Source organism: Girardinichthys multiradiatus, chromosome 15 (genome assembly GCF_021462225.1).
Source record: "Girardinichthys multiradiatus isolate DD_20200921_A chromosome 15, DD_fGirMul_XY1, whole genome shotgun sequence".
Taxonomy (NCBI): domain Eukaryota; kingdom Metazoa; phylum Chordata; class Actinopteri; order Cyprinodontiformes; family Goodeidae; genus Girardinichthys; species Girardinichthys multiradiatus.
The window spans coordinates 7,564,422-7,585,725 of NC_061808.1; the positions used below are offsets into that span (position 1 = coordinate 7,564,422).

A 21,304-nucleotide genomic window follows, 5' to 3' on the forward strand; every position below is an offset into this window, starting at 1 on the left:
TTGAATTGAGTCATGATAAAGCCCTATCTTCATCTACCGGGTTAGTTTTTTTTTCTTCTGGCGTACTTTGGGGACACGCGCATATCTATGAAACCAACGTCTGGTTGCCATATTTGACCAAACGCGATTGGTGGATGGTGTGTCCGTCACTAGTGTGGCGAGAACAACCGCTTGCGCATGCGTAAAGTGGTTGCGTCGTCTTCGTCAGAGGTTTGGGCGGTTTGACCGGTTCGGACGGACTGGCTGTATTTGGCGGTACAACAACGGTTAGTAAAGTTTTCTAATTCACATTTTATAATAAACCAGTGACATTATGTAAACTTTGAACGGCTGATTTTGGGCATACAGTCAACAGTAGCATTTACCCAACGGCTTACTATCAGTGCCGACTAGAGTGATATTTTCGAGCCAGCTAGCTCGCGCTAACAATCGCTAACGGCTGTTGCAGGTAAGCCAATGTAAAATCTGGGAGCAAAACTAAACCTGACGCAGTTATCTGTTGTTGAAAGTACACTACTCATGTTAACAAAAATTTAGTTTTATCAGTGAATGTCAATTATCGTTAACCTAGGTATGAAAGTAGTTTTAAATTCTTGCTGGTACTTGCGGGCGAAGGGGCTGGGAGGCACTGGGGGCATATATATATATATATATGTGTGTGTGTTAATTGTTACTCTCATCTGTGGCCCCCTCGAGATCTCTCTCTCTCAGCAAAGTCCACTCAAACTAATTAAAATGTATCAATATTTTACCTTACTGTGGGCTGTCTGTATAAGGCAGAAATTAGAATCACTTGACAATGTAGAATATACAGGGGTTGGACAATGAAACTGAAAAACCTGGTTTTAGACCACAATAATTTATTAGTATGGTGTAGGGCCTCCTTTGCGGCCAATACAGCGTCAATTTGTCTTGGGAATGACATATACAAGTCCTGCACAGTGGTCAGAGGGATTTTAAGCCATTCTTCTTGCAGGATAGTGTCCAGGTCACTACGTGATACTGGTGGAGGAAAACGTTTCCTGACTCGCTCCTCCAAAACACCCCAAAGTGGCTCAATAATATTTAGATCTGGTGACTGTGCAGGCCATGGGAGATGTTCAACTTCACTTTCATGTTCATCAAACCAATCTTTCACCAGTCTTGCTGTGTGTATTGGTGCATTGTCATCCTGATACATGGCACCGCCTTCAGGATACAATGTTTGAACCATTGGATGCACATGGTCCTCAAGAATGGTTCGGTAGTCCTTGGCAGTGACGCGTCCATCTAGCACAAGTATTGGGCCAAGGGAATGCCATGATATGGCAGCCCAAACCATCACTGATCCACCCCCATGCTTCACTCTGGACATGCAACAGTCTGGGTGGTACGCTTCTTTGGGGCTTCTCCACACCGTCTCTCCCGGATGTGGGGAAAACAGTAAAGGTGGACTCATCAGAGAACAATACATGTTTCACATTGTCCACAGCCCAAGATTTGCGCTCCTTGCACCATTGAAACCGACGTTTGGCATTGGCATGAGTGGCCAAAGGTTTGGCTATAGCAGCCCGGCCGTGTATATTGACCCTGTGGAGCTCCCGACGGACAGTTCTGGTGGAAACAGGAGAGTTGAGGTGCACATTTAATTCTGCCGTGATTTGGGCAGCCGTGGTTTTATGTTTTTTGGACACAATCCGGTTTAGCACCCGAACATCCCTTTCAGACAGCTTCCTCTTGTGTCCACAGTTAATCCTGTTGGATGTGGTTCGTCCTTCTTGGTGGTATGCTGACATTACCCTGGATACCGTGGCTCTTGATACATCACAAAGACTTGCTGTCTTGGTCACAGATGCGCCAGCAAGACGTGCACCAACAATTTGTCCTCTTTTGAACTCTGGTATGTCACCCATAATGTTGTGTGCATTTCAATATTTTGAGCAAAACTGTGCTCTTACCCTGCTAATTGAACCTTCACACTCTGCTCTTACTGGTGCAATGTGCAATCAATGAAGACTGGCTACCAGGCTGGTCCAATTTAGCCATGAAACCTCCCACACTAAAATGACAGCTGTTTCAGTTTCATTGTCCAACCCCTGTATATAAATATATAGATATAGATATATATCAATTGATTAAGAACTGCCATGTATGAAATAATGATAAACCATTTTCTGATGCATGACTTTTCATCTTCAGTTTCCGTCTTTTCTTTTGAACACAAAAGTTATTGTTCTCTGCATTGTGGTCAAGTTTTGATTTTATGGAAGTAAAATACTCATCAGAATCAGACATTTTTTAAAGATTGAATTTGTAACACAGAATTTTTATCCTGTGCAATTATGTATGTGAATTTTTTTTTGTACTTAAAATTTGCCAGCAAAAATTCACCTGCAGAAATTCGCCTGCAAATGTGACTTAAGCCAAAGCAATCAGCACTCGATTGAGTCGAGCGTCTTTTAGCCAATCAGATTACGCTTATTTGATCACGTGACACCCCATTGCCTTGGGCAGAGGCGAGTGTCTTAACAGTTTGCTGGATAGTGGCTTAATGAAGATCAGTGATGAGATTTTTCTGCCAAAAATATATATATATAACACCCATTTGAATCTCATCACTGATCTTCATTAAGCCACTATCCAGCAAACTGTTAAGAGACTTGAGGTAAGCGCGCATGCGCTCTCGTGTAGTGTATGTGAAATCTCTTGTCAAAAGCGGTGTTTTTGAGCTGTACTGTGTTGTTGTAATTCAGCAACATAACATGAAACACAACGAGTTAATCTTCCTTTGCTTTTAACTGGGGTATTTAGCAGCGAGCAGACAGACATTAAACGTAGCGGTGCTTGTTTTAAATGTTGGCAGTTCACAAAAACCTCGAGCTCCGAGGAGACCGAAGCAAAGCAAGAATATGGAGGCTCCAGCATAGTAGAACAGTTCAGAAACAATTTGGAATGAGGGGAAAAAGCTATATTTATAAACAGATTAAGTCGTGTTTTAGACTGCCTATTGGTAGTCAATCTGATCTTCTTTGTTTGCTCGTGAATTGTTGCAGCCGTAACTGGTTTTGGATGACGGCTTCATAGCAGACAGCCATTCTTTCCTCTTCCCGGTACTGCGTACTGGTGCAAAATCTTTTAGTGGTACGGAGTACCGGACCGTACCGGCTCACTTTCACCCCTGGGTGTCAGACAAGCCAGAGTTCTGCCAGTGCATTTAAGTGCAGCGGGCCGCTATGCTGAAAATTGTCACTGCTATGTTGAAATTAGGTTGATATGCTCTTTTTTTTATGAGCGAATCGGCCCTTTGACTGACGTCTGGGCTCCCTCTCCATGTCGTTTTTATGTCTGCTATTGCGCTGAGTCTGTTCCCGCTTCCTTTGACCCTATGGCCACCAAGCTTTCTAAAATCATGTCAGCTTCGAAGGGTTGGTATAAACGGCGTCATATCAAGCGCCGGGCCCCGTTCTTTGTAAGAAAGATTGAGTTTAATCTTTTTGTGGTCTACTTTAAAATGAGACCACCAAGCCTAAAATGTTCCACAAATATGTTTAACAAAAAAAAATATATATATATATATGGTTTGTACAGGGGCTGCACGGTGGCGCAGTTGGTAGCACTGTTGCCTTGCAGCAAGAAGGTCCTGGGTTCAATTCCCGGCCGGGGGTCTTTCTGCATGGAGTTTGCATGTTCTCCCCGTGCATGCGTGGGTTCTCACCGGGTACTCTGGCTTCCTCCCACAGTCCAAAGACATGCCTGTTAGGTTAATTGGTCACTCTAAATTGCCCTTTGGTGTATGAATGAGTGTGTGCATGGTTGTTTGTGTGTTGCCCTGTGATGGACTGGCAACCTGTCCAGGGTGTACCCTGCCTCTCGCCCATAGACTGCTGGAGATAGGCACCAGCTTCCCCGTGACCCACTATGGAATAAGCGGTAGAAAATGACTGACTGACTGACTGGTTTGTACATACATACATACAGTACAGACCAAAGGTTTGGACACACCTTCTCATTTAAAGAGTTTTCTTTATTTTCATGACTATGAATATTGTAGCTTCACACTGAAGAATCAAAACTATGAATTAACACATGTGGAATTATATACTGAACAAAAAAGTGTGAAACAACTGAAAATATGTCTTATATTCTAGGTTCTTCAAAGTAGCCACCTTTTGCTTTGATTACTGCTCCGCACACTCTTGGCATTCTGTTGATGAGCTTCAAGAGGTCGTCACCTGAAATGGTTTTCCAACAGTCTTGAAGGAGTTCCCAGAGATGCTTAGTACTTGTTGACCCTTTTGCCTTCACTCTGCGGTCCAGCTCACCCCAAACCATCTCGATTGGGTTCAGGTCCGGTGACTGTGGAGGCCCGGTCATTTGGCGCAGCACCCCATCACTCTCCTTCTTGGTCAAATAGCCCTTACACAGCCTGGAGGTGTGTTTGGGGTCATTGTCCTGTTGAAAAATAAATGATGGTCCAACTAAACGCAAACCGGATGGAATAGCAGGCCGCTGCAAAATGCTGTGGTAGCAATGCTGGTTCAGTATGCCTTCAATTTTGAATAAATCCCCAACAGTGTCACTAGCAAAGCACCCCCACACCATCACACCTCCTCCTCCATGCTTCACGGTGGGAACCAGGCATGTAGAGTCCATCCGTTCACCTCTTCTGCGCTGCACAAAGACACGGTGGTTGGAACCAAAGATCTCAAACTTGTATATATATATATATATGTATGTGTATATATATATATATATGTGTGTATATATAATATATATATATATGTGTATATATAATATGTATATGTTTATATAACTACTGCTACCTATCAATAAATGACTTTTTTTAATCAAATGCTTTTTTTTTTGCTTTTTTTTACATTGTTCAGCCTTAGTTATTACCACTTATGTCTGGCAGCATTGGCTGTGGTCACAAAAAATAAATGTTAATGTTACATGAATGAGGCACTGGCAAGAGGGATAACATTAATCTCCTGATGGAGAATGTGGCTGCAGATGCCCCAAGGTCACCCAGTACACTACACACCTGCTTTACAGGTGTGTGTCTTATCAAGAATGTTCAATGCTGGCGAATGTGGCATATTGACACACTTTTCATCCACAATCTTTGAAAATAAGGTTGAGATTTCACATTCTTCTGCCTTCTCTTTTCTAGAGAACACGACCCAAGTTGTGTTCAACGGTGAGTTGTCTCCTAACCTAACCATCCATTTTCATTTCACAGTAACTTACTGTAACCTTCAAAAAATTGTTTACAATTTTGGAACATTTAAATACAGGTTAATGTGAAATATGTTAAAAGAAATGATTAGCGCAGCCTACCTGTATTTGATTGTTTCACTTTCTTATTTTCAAATGTAAAGATGTTCTTTATAAAACATTCAGACTTAGAAATGTTTTGTTTGTTTTTAATTTCACCCCCAGATGTATCACAAAAAATGGAGACAACAAAATGCACAATTACATGTATTGTTGGAGTCTAGTAACTCAGAAGAGAATCCAGGTCCCTCAAATGAGAATCCAGGCCCTTCTTTTGCCGATAGCCCAATAGACATACAGACTAGAGGGTGACATGGGAGTGGATTTTCTCTCCTGTCCCATCCCGCTCCCACAGAAAAATGTCTTGTCCCATCCCAATCCCAGGCAAGCATAACAAAATCCTGTCCCATCCCACTCCTGGTAAATTGACTCCCGCTCCCATTTAGAACGACTCCCACTCATGTGACACTCCCACTTTTGTTTTCTTCATTTAGTCTTTTGACAATTTCTTTGAAGGACCCGTTAGGTCCCTGTTTTTAGCTGTAGTAAAGGCCAGTTAAAGTAAAAAGAATAATAATGAAGAAATAATAAAATATTAAACAAGGAAACAGACCATGTCTATCTTAACTGAATAAACAAAATGTACCTAGTTGTATTTTACTTATTTATTAAGTGATTGTTTCCGTTGAACAATGACATCATTTTTATGTTTCAAGTTGCTGAAACGAAAGAAAAATGCACCAAGCAAGAGAACTGTACTTGTTGAATAAAAGTGCAAAAAGGCATTACCTTCACAATTTAGAAACTGTACCTCAATGGTTCACAGCCCTGGTCCTCAGGGACCCCTTCCCTGCAGGTTTTAGATGTTTGTCTGCTCCAGAACACCTGATTCATATTCTGACATGACCTCCTATACAGGCATCAAGTATGGAGGGTCAAACTGGACAAAATTAATACAATAAAATCATCATTAAATAAATAAATGTTGTGAATGTCCCTTTAGTGAAGTAAATGTAACATGAAAGAAATGTAACATTAAATGTGCCATTAAATTAAAGGTACCATTTATTTATTTAATAATAAATAGTAATAATTATTTAATCATTCGAAACAATAAATGTACCATTATATCATGAAATGCAGTTATGCAATTAAATGTGCCACTGAATAATTAAGTATAATTTATAATTTTAAAGACGACATGACGTAATTAGTGGTACACTTAATATTTAATGATGTATTAAATAAATTGTACATTTAATAGTACATTCAATTTTTTCTATTTCACAACGTATTTATTTAATATCTTCCCTTGATGAAGCCTTTCTACTCTACTGTGACAAAGGCTCTTAAATCTTTAGTGCACATGTGAGCAGTTTTGTTGGTCAGATGAGACTTGACACATGTTGGTACTTTTCATTTGATGAATGAAGAGATTCAGGGCTGATTTAATCCAGAATCTGCCTTACAAGTGTCCTTTAATCACTGTTGTACTTGATTCCGACTAAACCAGTTTTACAAGCAGCAGACTGCGTGTTAACACCGCTACATTCAACTCTCCTGAAGTTCGGTGATATTTGCGACTTTCCTGTCAGCTCTACAAGTTTAATAGAGAAGTCCATACTTCTGACTTTACGTTGCGAATCTAATTTTACCACGTCCAGTTCTCCACCTGGGTTTGCTCCCTCCATTGCTGCGCTCTGAACGCAGGTGGAAAACATCGATCAGAAGCACTGTTGGCTTGTGGGTCGTGTAGTTCATTTGACTCACATAGTATAGGCTTCTTGGAAAAAAAACTACACAATGTCGGCGTCGATCCAAGTTTTTTTCTTAAAGTTTATAAGAAAGTCTCAGTTTTACATTTCCAAAGACAATTGATCCTAGTTTGTTTTCCCTCCTATTGGTTAGCTCCCGCTCCCGTTCATTTTTTATCTTGTACCGTCCCAATCACGTGATCTTTACTGATGCTGTGACTCATGGGATTCCCGGGAAAATGTCAGCCTCTAATACGGACACAGGAGCAATCTGATACAGGAGAAGATGAATATCGAGATGATCACCTCCTGACAAACAGCGATAGTGAAAGTAATGTAGAAATTGGAACTATGTCCGAGGAGTGATTTGGCTAAAAGGGCTGTAAAAAATAAGGCAATGCGCACATCGGTAGATGAGCTGCTCTTGGTGCTATGCAAACATGGCCACCGCCTGCCAAAAGATGCTAGAACCCTGTTAGGAACTCCCCCTGAAATACAAGTCAGGGATCTATGTGGTAGCCAGTTCCTCTACTTTGGTGTGGAAACAGGACTTCTGAAAATGTGTTCACAATTTCCCAATTTTTTTTCAATAGAAAGTGAAGCCGGCAAACACAGAACAAGAGTTTGAAGCTCTAGAGAATCGCCTGGAGGACAAGAATGAGGGAGCAGAACTGGTAAGATTTAACCCTCAGGTGTTCTTTGGGGTCATAATTGACTTGAATTCACCCATGTTCAGAACAGTCTTCAGTAAAGTGTGCTAAACAGTCTCAAACTGGTGTTATAATCGAGTGGTACTTCCTCATAAATGAACTTCCGCCACTCTTCTCTGATTCTCTCATCCTTCCAGAGTAAGTGGAAACTTACATCCGTTTTTGAGCACCCTAGGACAACACTGCTCCCCTTTTTAGTAGCCATCCTCAGTGTAGTCAGACCTGCTAGCACGACATGCTACTCCAACTCAACCGGTGTGTCAGCTGAGGGGAGGGGGGAAGGCCGTTTGCTTGAAGGTGTGCTCTAATTGGAGAATATGAATGACGTAGAAAGTTGATCTGTTCTCTGATTCAACCGTTTTTGAGCAAAGGTACAAAGCTGACCGCCTATGAGCAGAGCCTTTGATACCCGCTCTTGAGATTCACACGGCCTCAGTGCACAACAGATCATATTATACACCCAAAACCACAGAAAAATGCAATTTGTTGTCATGATCCCTAAAGTTGGAGCCAGTGGAAGGAGACTTGAAGGGTGGCCAACACCTGCTGCCATCACCATCGACCCAGCGTTCAGTGAAATAAACTGGAGTGGTGGTACAGGAGCTGGAAGTAGAAGAGGAGCTGCTGGGGCGATGGGCTGCACAACCGTGGCACTAGCAGGTCGTCTGCCTGGGTGCAGATTAGGAGCCTTTCCCGCTCTGTTTGGGGGAAGGACAAACTGATGTTGGAGCCCTAATGTGGAGGGAGTTTGATCCAGCCTTTCTCGTGGAGCTGGAAACTATGAGCTGGCCACAGCGATGCCACCTTCTGCAGCAAGGCCCTGGGTAAGGACACTTAACTCCTGGGTGCTCTCCCTCCGATTAAACCTGCAGTCAGAAAATTGTCATTATTATAATTAACTGCAATATTGTTCAATCAAATGTCTATGTAAAAAAAAAAACTACTATGCTTTCCATTGTGTAAGAGTCCTCTGATTCAGGACAAACAGCTGAAGAGAGGTGGCCTCCATCAGGCTGTGGCAGTTCAGCACCAGGAGTTCAGCATAACTTTGGGTAGATCTTTCATAGAGCCGCAATAACTCAGGTGATTTTTTATTAGTTGAATTAATTCGTTGGGACTAGCATGAGTTATCTTGATAAAATCACTGGGGGGAACAGGAAAACTAAATACAGATATAAAGCACTGATAAGGCAACATATTACCAGTACTATCAAAAAGACAGAGGGTGTGGCTGTCTTTCTCAAACCAATTTTAAAAGAATACTGATGACAGCTCTAAGGATTCAGAAGGTGGAATGTGATTGGTCAAAAGTAAGTCCACCAGCGCGGGATGCGATTGGCCCACCAGAATATGAGGCGCTCACCGATTGGTTGGTTGGGCTTAGTTTCTTCTTATTTTGTTTGCTCTCACATTTCACATGAGATGGTTCATCCTCCAATTTTATTTCTGTCATCTGGAGTTAAAATCCGACGGACAAGACTTTATTCTATATGTTTTTTGGATTACATAGATTAAAACAATAGAGATTACTATGCTTGACCACAATAAAGTTAACGCTAACATTTGTATAAAATTGTTTGGAGGATGCGGGCATCGATCCCGCTACCTCTCGCATGCTAAGCGAGCGCTCTACCATTTGAGCTAATCCCCCGTCCAATGGCTTGCGCTGCCGTGACGTCACCACCCACGGTTGTAAAAGTCCTACGAATTATCTGGTTTTTTCACGTTAACTGGTTTACATGACACGTTTTTAGAACCTAATTAAAAAAACTGTCAAATCACATTTCATGGGTTTCATGAGTTATTTTTTGCTTTCACTCCATACGAAGTCGAAGTTGGAACAGTTAAACGAACTATACCTGAAATTATTTTTGTCTGGTTAAGAAAAATGATTTTTACACAATGTATTGTGAACCAAAAGATTTACTTTCATAATAACCATTAACTAATTAATTGCGCAGTTGAGCGAGTCCAGGATTTTTTTTAGTAGAAATAAGCAGTGAAGTGGGTACAACACGGGACAACTGAAGGATTCTTTATAAAATGAAGAACATTATGGAGAACTCTGAGCATCCTCTTCATAAGACTGTCCTACAACAACAGAGTGTCTTCAGTCAGAGGCTTCTTCAGATCTGCTGTAAGACGGAGCGCTAAACACGCACCTAAAAATCTTTCATATACAAAAAATTCTGTTTAAGATTTAATTGCATTAATAATATATTAATTATTATTATTAAATTAATATTTTACAAGTTTGACGTTGTGCATTTCCTAGTCAAGGTTATAAGAGTATGGGTACTGTAGTTTTTGAGCTGGATCAGTTCTAATGTGGTCTGGATACCAAAAAAGCACAAATATGGCCTTTTATTATACTTTTACAAATTAAATAAGTTTCGTAAATCCTAAATTGGTTCATAAAAATGCTCTAAGTAATAAATAGGTGTAATTTAACTGTTTCCCAAGTCTGAAGCTAAAATCAGAAGCTTCCAGTTGATTTGAATGGGTTACTGGTGGGTGTTACCAATTTGTCAGACGTGATTGACGTTTCGCTCCAGAACAAAAACACACAACCACGTGTAAAATAACTTTTCATCGCCCTAAATGAACAAAACACACAGTAACACTCAAAAAGAGAGTTGAACGAAAACAAACAAAACTGGAGGATGCGGGCATCGATCCCGCTACCTCTCGCATGCTAAGCGAGCGCTCTACCATTTGAGCTAATCCCCCATAAAAACAAAACCCCCGTACCAGAAGTTTCGCTTCCGTGACGTCACGATCCTCGTTTAAACCGTACCTCGGAAAGCTTTCTATATCTTAGGAAGATGTATATTAAAATTATGACTCCACGCTGCTCGTTTTTGTAGGCCTCGATACACATCCGCGCCTCGAGATATATTGCGAATTGTATTTGTACACATACGTGCACACACGTGCAGACAGGTGACCGCTATGGCAAGCCAACTGTACCACAAAACGCCACTTTTACCACGCGTCTGGTTAAAAGGTCACGCAAAAAACGCCGTTTTATAAGTCAGAACGCCGTAAAATACGGCGAAAAACCCATCAAAGCGCCGTTTTTTCTGGTCTCTGAACGCCGTTTTTTATGCGCGACGGTGTTCAATGTCCCGAGAAAACGCCGCTTTTTACGATTCTGAAAATACATGAATAAATCATAGAAATAAACAGCGGGTAATAAAAAAAAGGCAAAACAAAAAAACTGTATATTTCTAAAGTTGTTTATAGAAAAATAATAACACAACATCTCTTTCCTTTCCTGTATTTAACCAGATTATAACCAACCAAAAACAGAATAGACCTACTTAATGTACAAGTGAGGGAATAAATGAGTAGATGTCTGTACTGTAGTATTGTATTTGCACTTTGAGAGACATGTATGAGCAAAGATAAAGAGCGCATGGATAATTATTTAGGACTGTGACACGCAGAAGGAACTGCAGGTTTATGCCTTTTTGGGCTGTCTTGCTTTGATCGAAAATATGTAACATGATAATTCCAGTAATGAGATATGGGAATTGGTCATTATATTAGTAAAAATGTAAAAAAAATAGTTGTGTTATTGACCATCAGATAGTTGTATTGATCATTTTAGTAGGACCTTTTCTGAGTTGAATAAAAAACTAAATAATGCGATAGAGAATTTCTATTTTAGGATTCTTATTCATGCCAGCTCATAGATTAAGAATCTTTCTAGTAATTGTTCATATAAAAATAACAGCAAACACGGAATACAAGCTTAATTTTTCTGTATTTAATAACATTACAACCACCAAATGTCCACAGATAGCGTTTCTGCAGACTAGCTCCCGTGCGAGTGCCCGTGCGAGAATAGTATTACAGCTACAATTCGGATTTCAAAATTGCGTGTCGATCTTCACTTGTTTCAGACAGCTATTGTGTATTTTTTCTCTTCTTTTGACTTTAAAGACATTAAAATTAATATTGAGATAATTACAGAAGCAAACACTGACACAGAGTGCTGCAGAATATACGACATTTATCAGAAAGAAACATTAGATCTAATTTCAGCAGTTGATCTGTTATGAATTAGTGGGGGTCTGCAGTTCTACTTCTCTTATTGGGTGGCTGGAGTTTAAATTTACTGGATAAGAAGAGTGTGGGCAGGGCCTTGCTTAATTTGAGAAAACGCCGTTTTTTACGGCGTTCTGTGACACTTTTTACGCCGTAAAAAACGGCGTTTTCTCGGGACATTGAACGCCGTCGCGCGTAAAAAACGACGTTTTTCTGGGATTTTTGCCGTATTTTACGGCGTTCTGACTTATAAAACGGCGTTTTTTGCGTGACCTTTTAACCAGACGCGTGGTAAAAGTGGCGTTGTGTGGCACAGTTGGCTTGCCATAACCGCTTGTGGTGGCCGACAGGTGCAAAAGTACAGCAAACGGCTAAACGCCACACAAACGGCGAAAACGCGATGCGTACAAATGAATGACGCAAACTACAAAACACACAAACACAAAAATTAAATGCAACAGAAACACGCTGCAAAAGAAAAGGCTACAATTACAGAGAATAGACGCAAGCAAATGGAAAATGCTGCAACCAGAAAAACAGAAAATAGCAAAAACAACAGCAAGTTAAGAAAATCAGCTAACTCTACAAAACGTAAGTGCACCAGACCACTAGGGGGAGTCGACCACCTAGTCATATGGGACCACACCCTCAGCAAAGACATTAACAGGATGCCCAGATGAAACTTGGAAAGAAGAAGAAATGTACGTTTTCCTCCATGTTTTTTCTCTCTAAGGGATCGTTATATTTCAAAGTATTATAGAACAGCAGCATTTACAGCGCTCTTAGTGGTCAACTCCCCGCACTTGTCGGCCACCGTAGTTCGCAATCAGCTACAGCAGTGGAGTCCAAACCTTATGTCACGACATGAGCAACATCTATTCACTACGCAATCACTGCTCCTCTGAAGCAATACTGAATAACAGTAGAATTCATTATCAAACATTGTACCATTTTTAGCTCTGTTGTGCTACCAACAGCATTGAGCGCCCAAACAAAAACGCTTTTTTTTTTTTAGGTGGGACATAAATCAAATTATTTATTTTGGATTAAAAAAAACGAGAAATTTATTAATAATAAAAAATAGCACCAGTTGGTATAATATTATTGCTACAATTATTTTTTTGGCGGGGTGGTTGACAATATCAAATATTAGACGCGCATGCTTGATGATTCATAGAATTATGATCGAAATAGCACTTAAACATACTCTATTCAGCTGAGCACAACCTCCATAAAGCACAAATAAAATGTACATCACAGAAAAAGTTTGTATTAAGTGCTGTCTTTGTTGTGTTAGGAATAACCTTTATTAATATGTTCATGGTTGTTTTTCCCATTTATACTATAGTAAAATAAAATATAAGTTCTAATGTTTCCCTTTTGTTACAATAGGATAAGAATGCTTATAGACATACAGTACAAAGATAAATGGCCCAAGGATTGTCATAAATGACCTGAGGCTGGGGCACTGGGTTTGATGGTGGAGCAGGCTGTAACTGGTTTGATTAGAATGCAGCAACACACTTAGATTAAGGATGGACACCAGCTACTACACAACGTACCAGATAGACACCACAATGGTGACACATAGTCTACTGATAATCACTGAGGGAGAGAACATCCATTGCATTGGAGTTCCAGATATAAAAACTATATGTGACCTTTTATCGAGGCTCTTCGTCATCCTCTAACAGACGCAACGGTCCGAGACGAGAGCCTCAGCGCTGATCTCTGCAAACATTTCTCTGCCTTAATTTAGATTAAAAGAGCTAAAAGTTAGAAACTAGTTGAGAGTCGTTCGTTTAAGAGTCAAAGTTAGATAAAGTGTTTGATCGCTTCTGGGGACCAAGGACCGGAGGAGCTCCGAGGCGTCTGACGCCAACAGGGTGCGGTAGCTCGGACAGTTGTGTATTAAATATTTCTAATAAACAAGTGCAATGAGATATATGAACATGACCCTGATATGCATAGTGTTGTTTTTTTTTAAAAAACGTTACGCAAACAACAGGATAAACCTAGAATCTGTCATACGTTTAGCTGTTAAGAAAGAAATATGTTTAAACTTACTGCTCGCAAAAGAAGTACAGCCGGTTGTAAATGAAAGACAGCTTTCCAAGATGCTCCGATTGTTTATAAAGGATTCAGGAGGTGGAACGTGATTGGTCAAAAGTAAGCTACCAGCTCGGGACGTGATTGGCCCAGCGGAATGTGAGAGGTGACCGATTGGCTGGTTGGGTTTATTTTGGTATAAAATTTAGATGCTGCTGATGCATCCTCCAATCTTATTTCTGTCTTCGCGAGTTAAAATCCTTTGGGTAGTAAGTTTTTCTCTATGTTCTTTGATTACATCTCTATGTTAGTTTAAAACTAAAGACATTACTGTGCTTGACCACATTCAAGTTAACGCTAATATTTACATGAAGAAGTTTGGAGGATGCAGGCATCGGTCCCGCTACCTCTCGTAACAACTTTTAATAAAATGCAGAGTAAATGTTAGGCTATTTGGAAGAAGCTTTTTGACATTTCATCTCTAAAGTAATTCGAGCATCAATAAGTGCTTTGGAAAAGACCAGAAAACTAACCAGAGCTGAGGCAGTGGAGCGTGGCCAGATGGAGGAGAGGTCTAATTAAGAGTCGCTGAAGGAAGAGAAGCATCAAAAACAATCATGTATAGAAACAACAAAAAAGACTGAAAAAAATTATAGCTGTATGCATTTTTTGCAGTGAGAGAGAGGAGATTCTTATGCAACTGGGAGCAGAAACACGCACCTAAAAATCTTTCATATACAAAAAATTCTGTTTAAGATTTAATTGCATTAATAATATAATATTAATTATTATTATTAAATTAATATTTTACAAGTTTGATGTTGTGCATTTCCTAGTCAAGGTTATAAGAGTATGGGTACTGTAGTTTTTGAGCTGGATCAGTTCTAATGTGGTCTGGATACCAAAAAAGCACAAATATGGCCTTTTATTATACTTTTACAAATTAAATAAGTTTCGTAAATCCTAAATTGGTTCATAAAAATGCTCTAAGTAATAAATAGGTGTAATTTAACTGTTTCCCAAGTCTGAAGCTAAAATCAGAAGCTAACTTCAGCTTTATGCTTTGCTTCCAGTTGATTTGAATGGGTTACTGGTGGGTGTTACCAATTTGTCAGACGTGATTGACGTTTCGCTCCAGAACAAAAACACACAACCACGTGTAAAATAACGTTTAATCGTCCCAAATGAGCAAAACGAGTAACACTCAAGAAAGTTGAACGAAAAAAGAAATTGGAGGATGCGCGCATTGATTCCGCTACCTCTCACAGCAAAAAAAAGCCCAAACTAAATCTAACCAGCCAATGGAAGTGACAGAGTGCCTCATATTCCGGCGAGCCAATCACGTTCCGAGCTGGTGGGCTTACTTTTGACCAATCGCGTTCCACTGTCTGAATCCTTATTAACTCTCGGAGTAACTTGGAGAGCTGTTATTGTTTCTACAACTGGATCGATGAAACTGGGTGATTCTGGGTGTCTGATGGTGGAGTTCGGGACTTCAAGGGCAGGTCCATGAAGGAGGTGTATGAGGACCGAAGCAAAGAGGCCCAGGCTCTCATCATCATCACCTACCTGAAGAAGGCAAAGGCCAGGCCAAACACCAACATGGCCCTTTTCAAGACATACATGCTGAAGAAGTAAGCTTCAGCCCACCTGCCCACTGTCACTGTGTCTGCCCCCTCTACTGCTGTGCCCACTGTTACTGCTCCTCCTGCTGCCACTCAGAGCAGGCCACTGACGGCTGCCAGTGTGAAGGCCCTGTTGGAACAGAGGAAGCATTTGCCTCCTTCACAGCTGGCACAAAAGATAATGTCGCCAGCCAGACCCTGTCAGCCCTCTCTGAGTCTGCTGCCCAGAGACAGCTCTTTACCCGTGGTGAACTTCAGTTAATGCACACAGATGTGTTGATGACATTTGCTTAGTTCTGTATTATTTTACAGACACTGCTGCTGGGGATTTCTTTGAGGAGGAAGATGACCAGGAGATGGTGACTGTGGCCTCGCAAGCCGAGGAACAACTTCCTCAAGGTATGTAAATCTTAAACAATGTTTTACAAATAATTCTGTGATATAAATACTTTTAAATGACAGGGAATTTGAAGGTGTATGTGAACTTTTTAATTTCATTTTAATCCTAATCACTGACTAAAGCTCCTTCTTGTCATCTCACATGTCCCCCGCTCCCCCTGGAATAAGTGGCTGCAGAATGTTGTAGTTAGAGGTGCTCATAGTGTTTGCACTGCTTTGCTTCACACTTGGCTGATACCATCCAACTGTCTGTAGGTACTCATGTGACTACCGTGTGGTCATAACGATGTGGGAGAAGACCCATGGCAACAGTGTCACGCAGCTTTATAAAAAGGTGCAGCATGGACACGGCGCGCGCTTGAGTACTTCACTGCCTGTGAGCCCTTCACTGACTCCTCCATCATTGAGCCTCCAGTGTTCTCTGCGCCTCCGCTGCTCCCGCCCCTCCCTAAACCCAAGTGGCTCCTGTCTGTCTACGCCAGAGACGTCCTCTCACGGCTACTTGAGGTCAGGGCCAAAATAACATCTGTCTTTGGCTCTGTCCTTAAGATGGACTCCACCAAAAAGGTAAAAAAAAATCAAGTTTGAATGATTTTGAGTGCTTATATTTTTAGCTTTATGGTTTATTCTACTGTTTTGTTTTTGATCTTTTTCATAGTTTACAAAAAAACTGGCCGGTACAGCTGTCAACACTGCTGGCTGGTGTACAAATGTGGGCAATGAGCACGGCCAGGTTCTGGTGTCTGTGCTCACAGCCGCAGAGGGGCATGGACTGTGGCCCATGGCAGCGGGTCTCATGAGGAGCTACAGGGAGGCAGGAGTGGCACCGCCTGCCATAATGAATATGGACCGAGACAGTCGCAGGTCAGGGCCATGTTTGCAGAGCGGAACGAGCTCCAAGTGCACCTGGACATCTGGCACTTCATGCGGCGCTTTGCAGCAGGAGTTATCATGGAGGCTCATCAGCTCTACGGCATCTTCATGGTTCGACTCTCCAGGTAAACTGTTATTTAGTAAAAATGTTCAGCCTCATAATTTCAAATCATTGCCAAAGGAACAGGTCTGTGCTTTGTTCATGTGTGCGAAGCTCCATGAAGGATAAAATATAATTAAATATGGTTGAGTAAAAGAATGTAATCAATAAATAAATGTAAAGTTGATTAAATTAGATTAATCAATTAATGATAGATTAAATTGAATACATTTGCATAGCATTTTCATTGACTAAAATCATAGTACAGCTAAAAAATAACAGTTGAACTAAATTACAGCTAAAACTAAAGTTTTAGTGACCTGGTGCTGAACAGCCACACCCTGATGGAGGCCACCTCTCTTCAGCTGTTTGTCCTGAATCAGAGGACTCTTACACAATGGAAAGCACAGTAGTTTTTAAATAGACATTTGAATGAACAATATTGCAGTTAATTATAATAATTTAATCGGAGCAAGAGCACCCAGGAGTTAAGTGTCCTTACCCAGGGCCTTGCTGCAGAAGGTGGCATCGCTGTGGCCAGCTCATAGTTTCCAGCTCCACGAGAAAGGCTGGATCAAACTCCCTCCACATTAGGGCTCCAACATCAGTTTGTCCTTCCCCCAAACAGAGCGGGAAAGGCTCCTAATCTGCACCCAGGCAGACGACCTGCTAGTGCCACGGTTGTGCAGCCCATCGCCCCAGCAGCTCCTCTTCTACTTCCAGCTCCTGTACCACCACTCCAGTTTATTTCACTGAACGCTGGGGTGATGGTGATGGCAGCAGGTGTTGGCCACCCTTCAAGTCTCCTTCCACTGGCTCCAACTTTAGTTTTACCTGCCACACAAGTGGCTCTTGCACCCACTGCCATTGTGTCTGTGTCCTGCTCCACTCAGAGGAAGAGGCGATGTAGGACAGAAGAGGAGGTCACTGGGGCCCAAAAAAGGAAGTGTGTCCGTGAAATAGCTTTTAACAAGTGGACTAAGTGTGGGCAGGCCAAAACAAAAGAGTTTGGCCACCGCCGCTTTGGCAGTGCCACTTTCTGCCCAAGTAACTCAGGTGGCAAATCTTTAAAGGAGTGGCTGGGAGAACAGCGTCAGCTGAAGAGAGACAGGGAAACCCACCTCCATAATCTGGAGGTGGGTGGAAGCACACCTGTAAAACCTCCAAAAACTGGAGCGAGGACTCTACCATTTGAGCTAATCCTCCATATCTACACGTTTGGTTGTTCGTTTACGTAGGTCTTGATGGCATGTCTACGGTTCAACATATACAGGTCCTTCTCAAAATATTAGCATATTGTGATAAAGTTCATTATTTTCCATAATGTCATGATGAAAATTTAACATTCATATATTTTAAATTTAACATTCATATATTTTAGATTTCCCCTCCTTGAACCGTCACCTTAACGTGGTGGAGGGGTTTGAGTGCTCAAATGATCCTAGAGGCTATGTTGTCTGGGGCCTAAATGCCCCTGGTAGGGTCTCCCATGGCAAACAGGTTCTAGGTGATGGGTCAGACAAAGAATGGTTCAAGAACCCCTCATGAAGAACACAATATCGAGGCACGTGACGTCGCCCGGTACGGCGGAGCCGGGGTCCCACCCTGGAGCCAGGCCTGGGGTCGGGACTCGTCGGAGAGCGCCTGGTGGCCGGGTTGCTCCTCGCGGGACCCGGCCGGGCCAAGCCCGAACGAGAGACGCGAGGCCATCCTCCAGTGGGCCCACCACCTGCAGGGGGAACCGCGAGGGACCGGTGCAAAGAGGATTGGGTGGCGGACAAAGGTGGAGACCTCAACGGCCCGATCCCCGGATGCTTAGGCTGGCTCTAGGGATGTGGAATGTCACCTCGCTGGGGGGGAAGGAGTCTGAGCTTGTGCGGGAGGTCGAGAGATATCGACTAGAAATAGTCGGGCTCGCCTCCACGCACAGCGTGGGCTCTGGAACCCATCTCCTTGAGAGGGGTTGGACTCTCTTCTACTCTGGAGTGGCCCACGGGGAGAGGCGGCGGGCTGGTGTGGGTTTGCTTGTTGCCCCCCAGCTCAGCCGTCTCGTATTGGGGTTTACCCCAGTGGATGAGAGGGTTGTATCCCTGCGCCTTCGGGTTGGGGAGAGGTCTCTGACTATCATTTCAGCCTACGGGCCGAGTGGTAGTGCAGAGTACCCTGCCTTCTTGGCGTCCCTGTCGGGGGTGCTGGATAGTGCCCCTCCCGGGGACTCCATTATTCTGCTGGGGGACTTCAACGCCCACGTGGGGAACGACAGTGACACCTGGAGAGGCGTGATCGGGAGGAATGGCCTCCCCGATCTGAATCCGAGTGGTGTTTTGTTATTGGACTTCTGCGCTAGTCACGGATTGTCCATAACGAACACCATGTTCAAACATAAGGGTGTCCATCAGTGCACTTGGCACCAGGACACCCTAGGCAGGAGGTCGATGATCGACTTTGTTGTCGTATCATCAGACCTTCGGCCGCATGTTTTGGACACTCGGGTGAAGAGAGGGGCTGAGCTGTCCACTGATCATCACCTGGTGGTGAGTTGGATCCGCTGGAGGAGAAAGCCGGACAGACTCGGCAGGCCCAAGCGCATAGTGAGGGTCTGCTGGGAACGCCTGGCGGAGCCCTCGGCCAGGGATGTATTCAACTCCCACCTCCGGGAGAGCTTCGACCAGATCCCGGGGGATGTTGGAGACATAGACTCAGAGTGGACCATGTTCTCTGCATCTATTGTCGATGCTGCTGCCCATAGCTGCGGCCGTAAGGTCTGCGGTGCCTGTCGTGGCGGCAATCCCAGAACCCGGTGGTGGACACCGGCAGTAAGGGATGCTGTTAAGCTGAAGAAGGAGTCCTATCGGCTGTGGTTGGCTTGTGGGACTCCTGAGGCGGCTGACGGGTACCGTGAGGCCAAGCGTGCTGCGGCCCGGGCTGTGGCAGAGGCAAAAACTCGGGCCTGGGAAGAGTTCGGTGAGGCCATGGAGAAGGACTACCGGTTGGCCTCGAAGCGATTCTGGCAAACCGTCCGACGCCTCAGGAGGGGGAAGCAGTGCTCTGCCAACACTGTTTATAGTGGGGGCGGGAGACTGCTGACCTCGACTGAGGACATTATCGGGCGGTGGAAGGAGTACTTCGAGGATCTCCTCAATCCTGCCATCACGCATTCCGTGGTGGAAACAGAGGCTGGGGACTCGGGGTTGGACTCTTTCATCACCCAGGCTGAAGTCACCGAGGTGGTTAAAAAGCTCCGCGGTGGCAAGGCTTCGGGGGTGGATGAGATCCGCCCTGAGTACCTCAAGTCTCTGGATGTTGTAGGGCTGTCATGGTTGACACGCCTCTTCAACATTGCGTGGCGGTCGGGGACAGTGCCTCTGGACTGGCAGACTGGGGTGGTGGTCCCCCTTTATAAGAAGGGGGACCGGAGGGTGTGTTCCAACTACAGGGGGATCACACTCCTCAGCCTCCCTGGTAAGGCCTACGCCAGGGTATTGGAGAGGAGAGTCCGACCGATAGTCGAACCTCGGCTTCAGGAGGAACAGTGTGGTTTTCGTCCCAGCCGTGGAACACTGGACCAGCTCTATACCCTCTACAGGGTGCTCGAGGGTTCATGGGAGTTTGCCCAACCGGTTCACATGTGTTTTGTGGACCTGGAGAAGGCATTCGACTGTGTCCCTCGTGATGCCCTGTGGGGGGTGCTCCAGGAGTATGGAATCGGGGGCCCTTTATTAGGGGCCATCCGGTCCCTGTACGAGCGGAGCAGGAGTTTGGTCCGCATTGCCGGCACTAAGTCGGACCTGTTCCCAGTGCATGTTGGACTCCGGCAGGGCTGCCCTTTGTCGCCGGTCCTGTTCATAACTTTTATGGACAGGATTTCTAGACGCAGCCAAGGGCCGGAGGGGGTCTGGTTTGGGGACCAGTGGATTTCGTCTCTTCTTTTTGCGGATGACGTGGTCCTGCTGGCCCCCTCTAGCCAAGACCTACAGCATGCGCTGTGGCGGTTCGCAGCCGAGTGTGAAGCGGCTGGGATGAGGATCAGCTCCTCCAAGTCCGAGGCCATGGTACTCGACCGGAAAAGGGTGGCTTGTCCTCTTCAGGTTGGAGGGGAGTTCCTGCCTCAAGTGGAGGAGTTTAAGTATCTCGGGGTCTTGTTCACGAGTGAGGGAAGAATGGAGCGGGAGATCGACAGACGGATCGGTGCAGCTGCCACAGTAATGGGGGCGCTGTGCCGGTCCATTGTGGTGAAGAGAGAGCTGAGCCGAAAAGCAAAGCTCTCAATTTACTGGTCGGTCTACGTTCCTACCCTCACCTATGGCCATGAACTTTGGGTCATGACCGAAAGAACGAGATCACGGATACAAGCGGCTGAAATGAGCTTCCTCCGTAGGGTGGCCGGGCACTCCCTTAGAGATAGGGTGAGGAGCTCGGCCATCCGGGAGGGGCTCGGAGTAGAGCCGCTGCTCCTCCACATCGAGAGGAGCCAGTTGAGGTGGC

At 43.8% G+C, this 21,304-nt stretch overlaps 1 protein-coding gene and 2 non-coding genes across 9 annotated transcripts in view; 1 reads left to right on the top strand and 2 right to left on the bottom strand.

Annotated features, from left to right (window-relative positions):
• The first annotated feature begins 130 nt into the window (after nt 1-130).
• LOC124882568 overlaps nt 131-21,304 on the top strand; it is a 76,180-nt gene continuing 55,006 nt past the window's right edge. The window contains exons 1-7 of one of the 7 annotated variants that reach the window (XM_047389033.1): nt 210-266; nt 349-448; nt 7,604-7,684; nt 15,760-15,846; nt 16,102-16,413; nt 16,505-16,844; nt 17,448-18,095. In XM_047389033.1, the coding sequence (XP_047244989.1) occupies nt 16,720-16,844; nt 17,448-18,057 (735 nt within the window). In that variant the 5' untranslated portion in view covers nt 210-266; nt 349-448; nt 7,604-7,684; ... (1 more) ...; nt 16,102-16,413; nt 16,505-16,719 and the 3' untranslated portion in view covers nt 18,058-18,095. The other 6 variants (XM_047389036.1, XM_047389032.1, XM_047389034.1 and 3 more) reach the window with 6 other exon arrangements.
• trnaa-agc lies at nt 9,299-9,371 on the bottom strand. The gene has a single exon. It is a non-coding gene; the product is annotated as a tRNA-Ala (tRNA).
• Nucleotides 10,378-10,450, bottom strand: trnaa-agc. The gene has a single exon. It is a non-coding gene; the product is annotated as a tRNA-Ala (tRNA).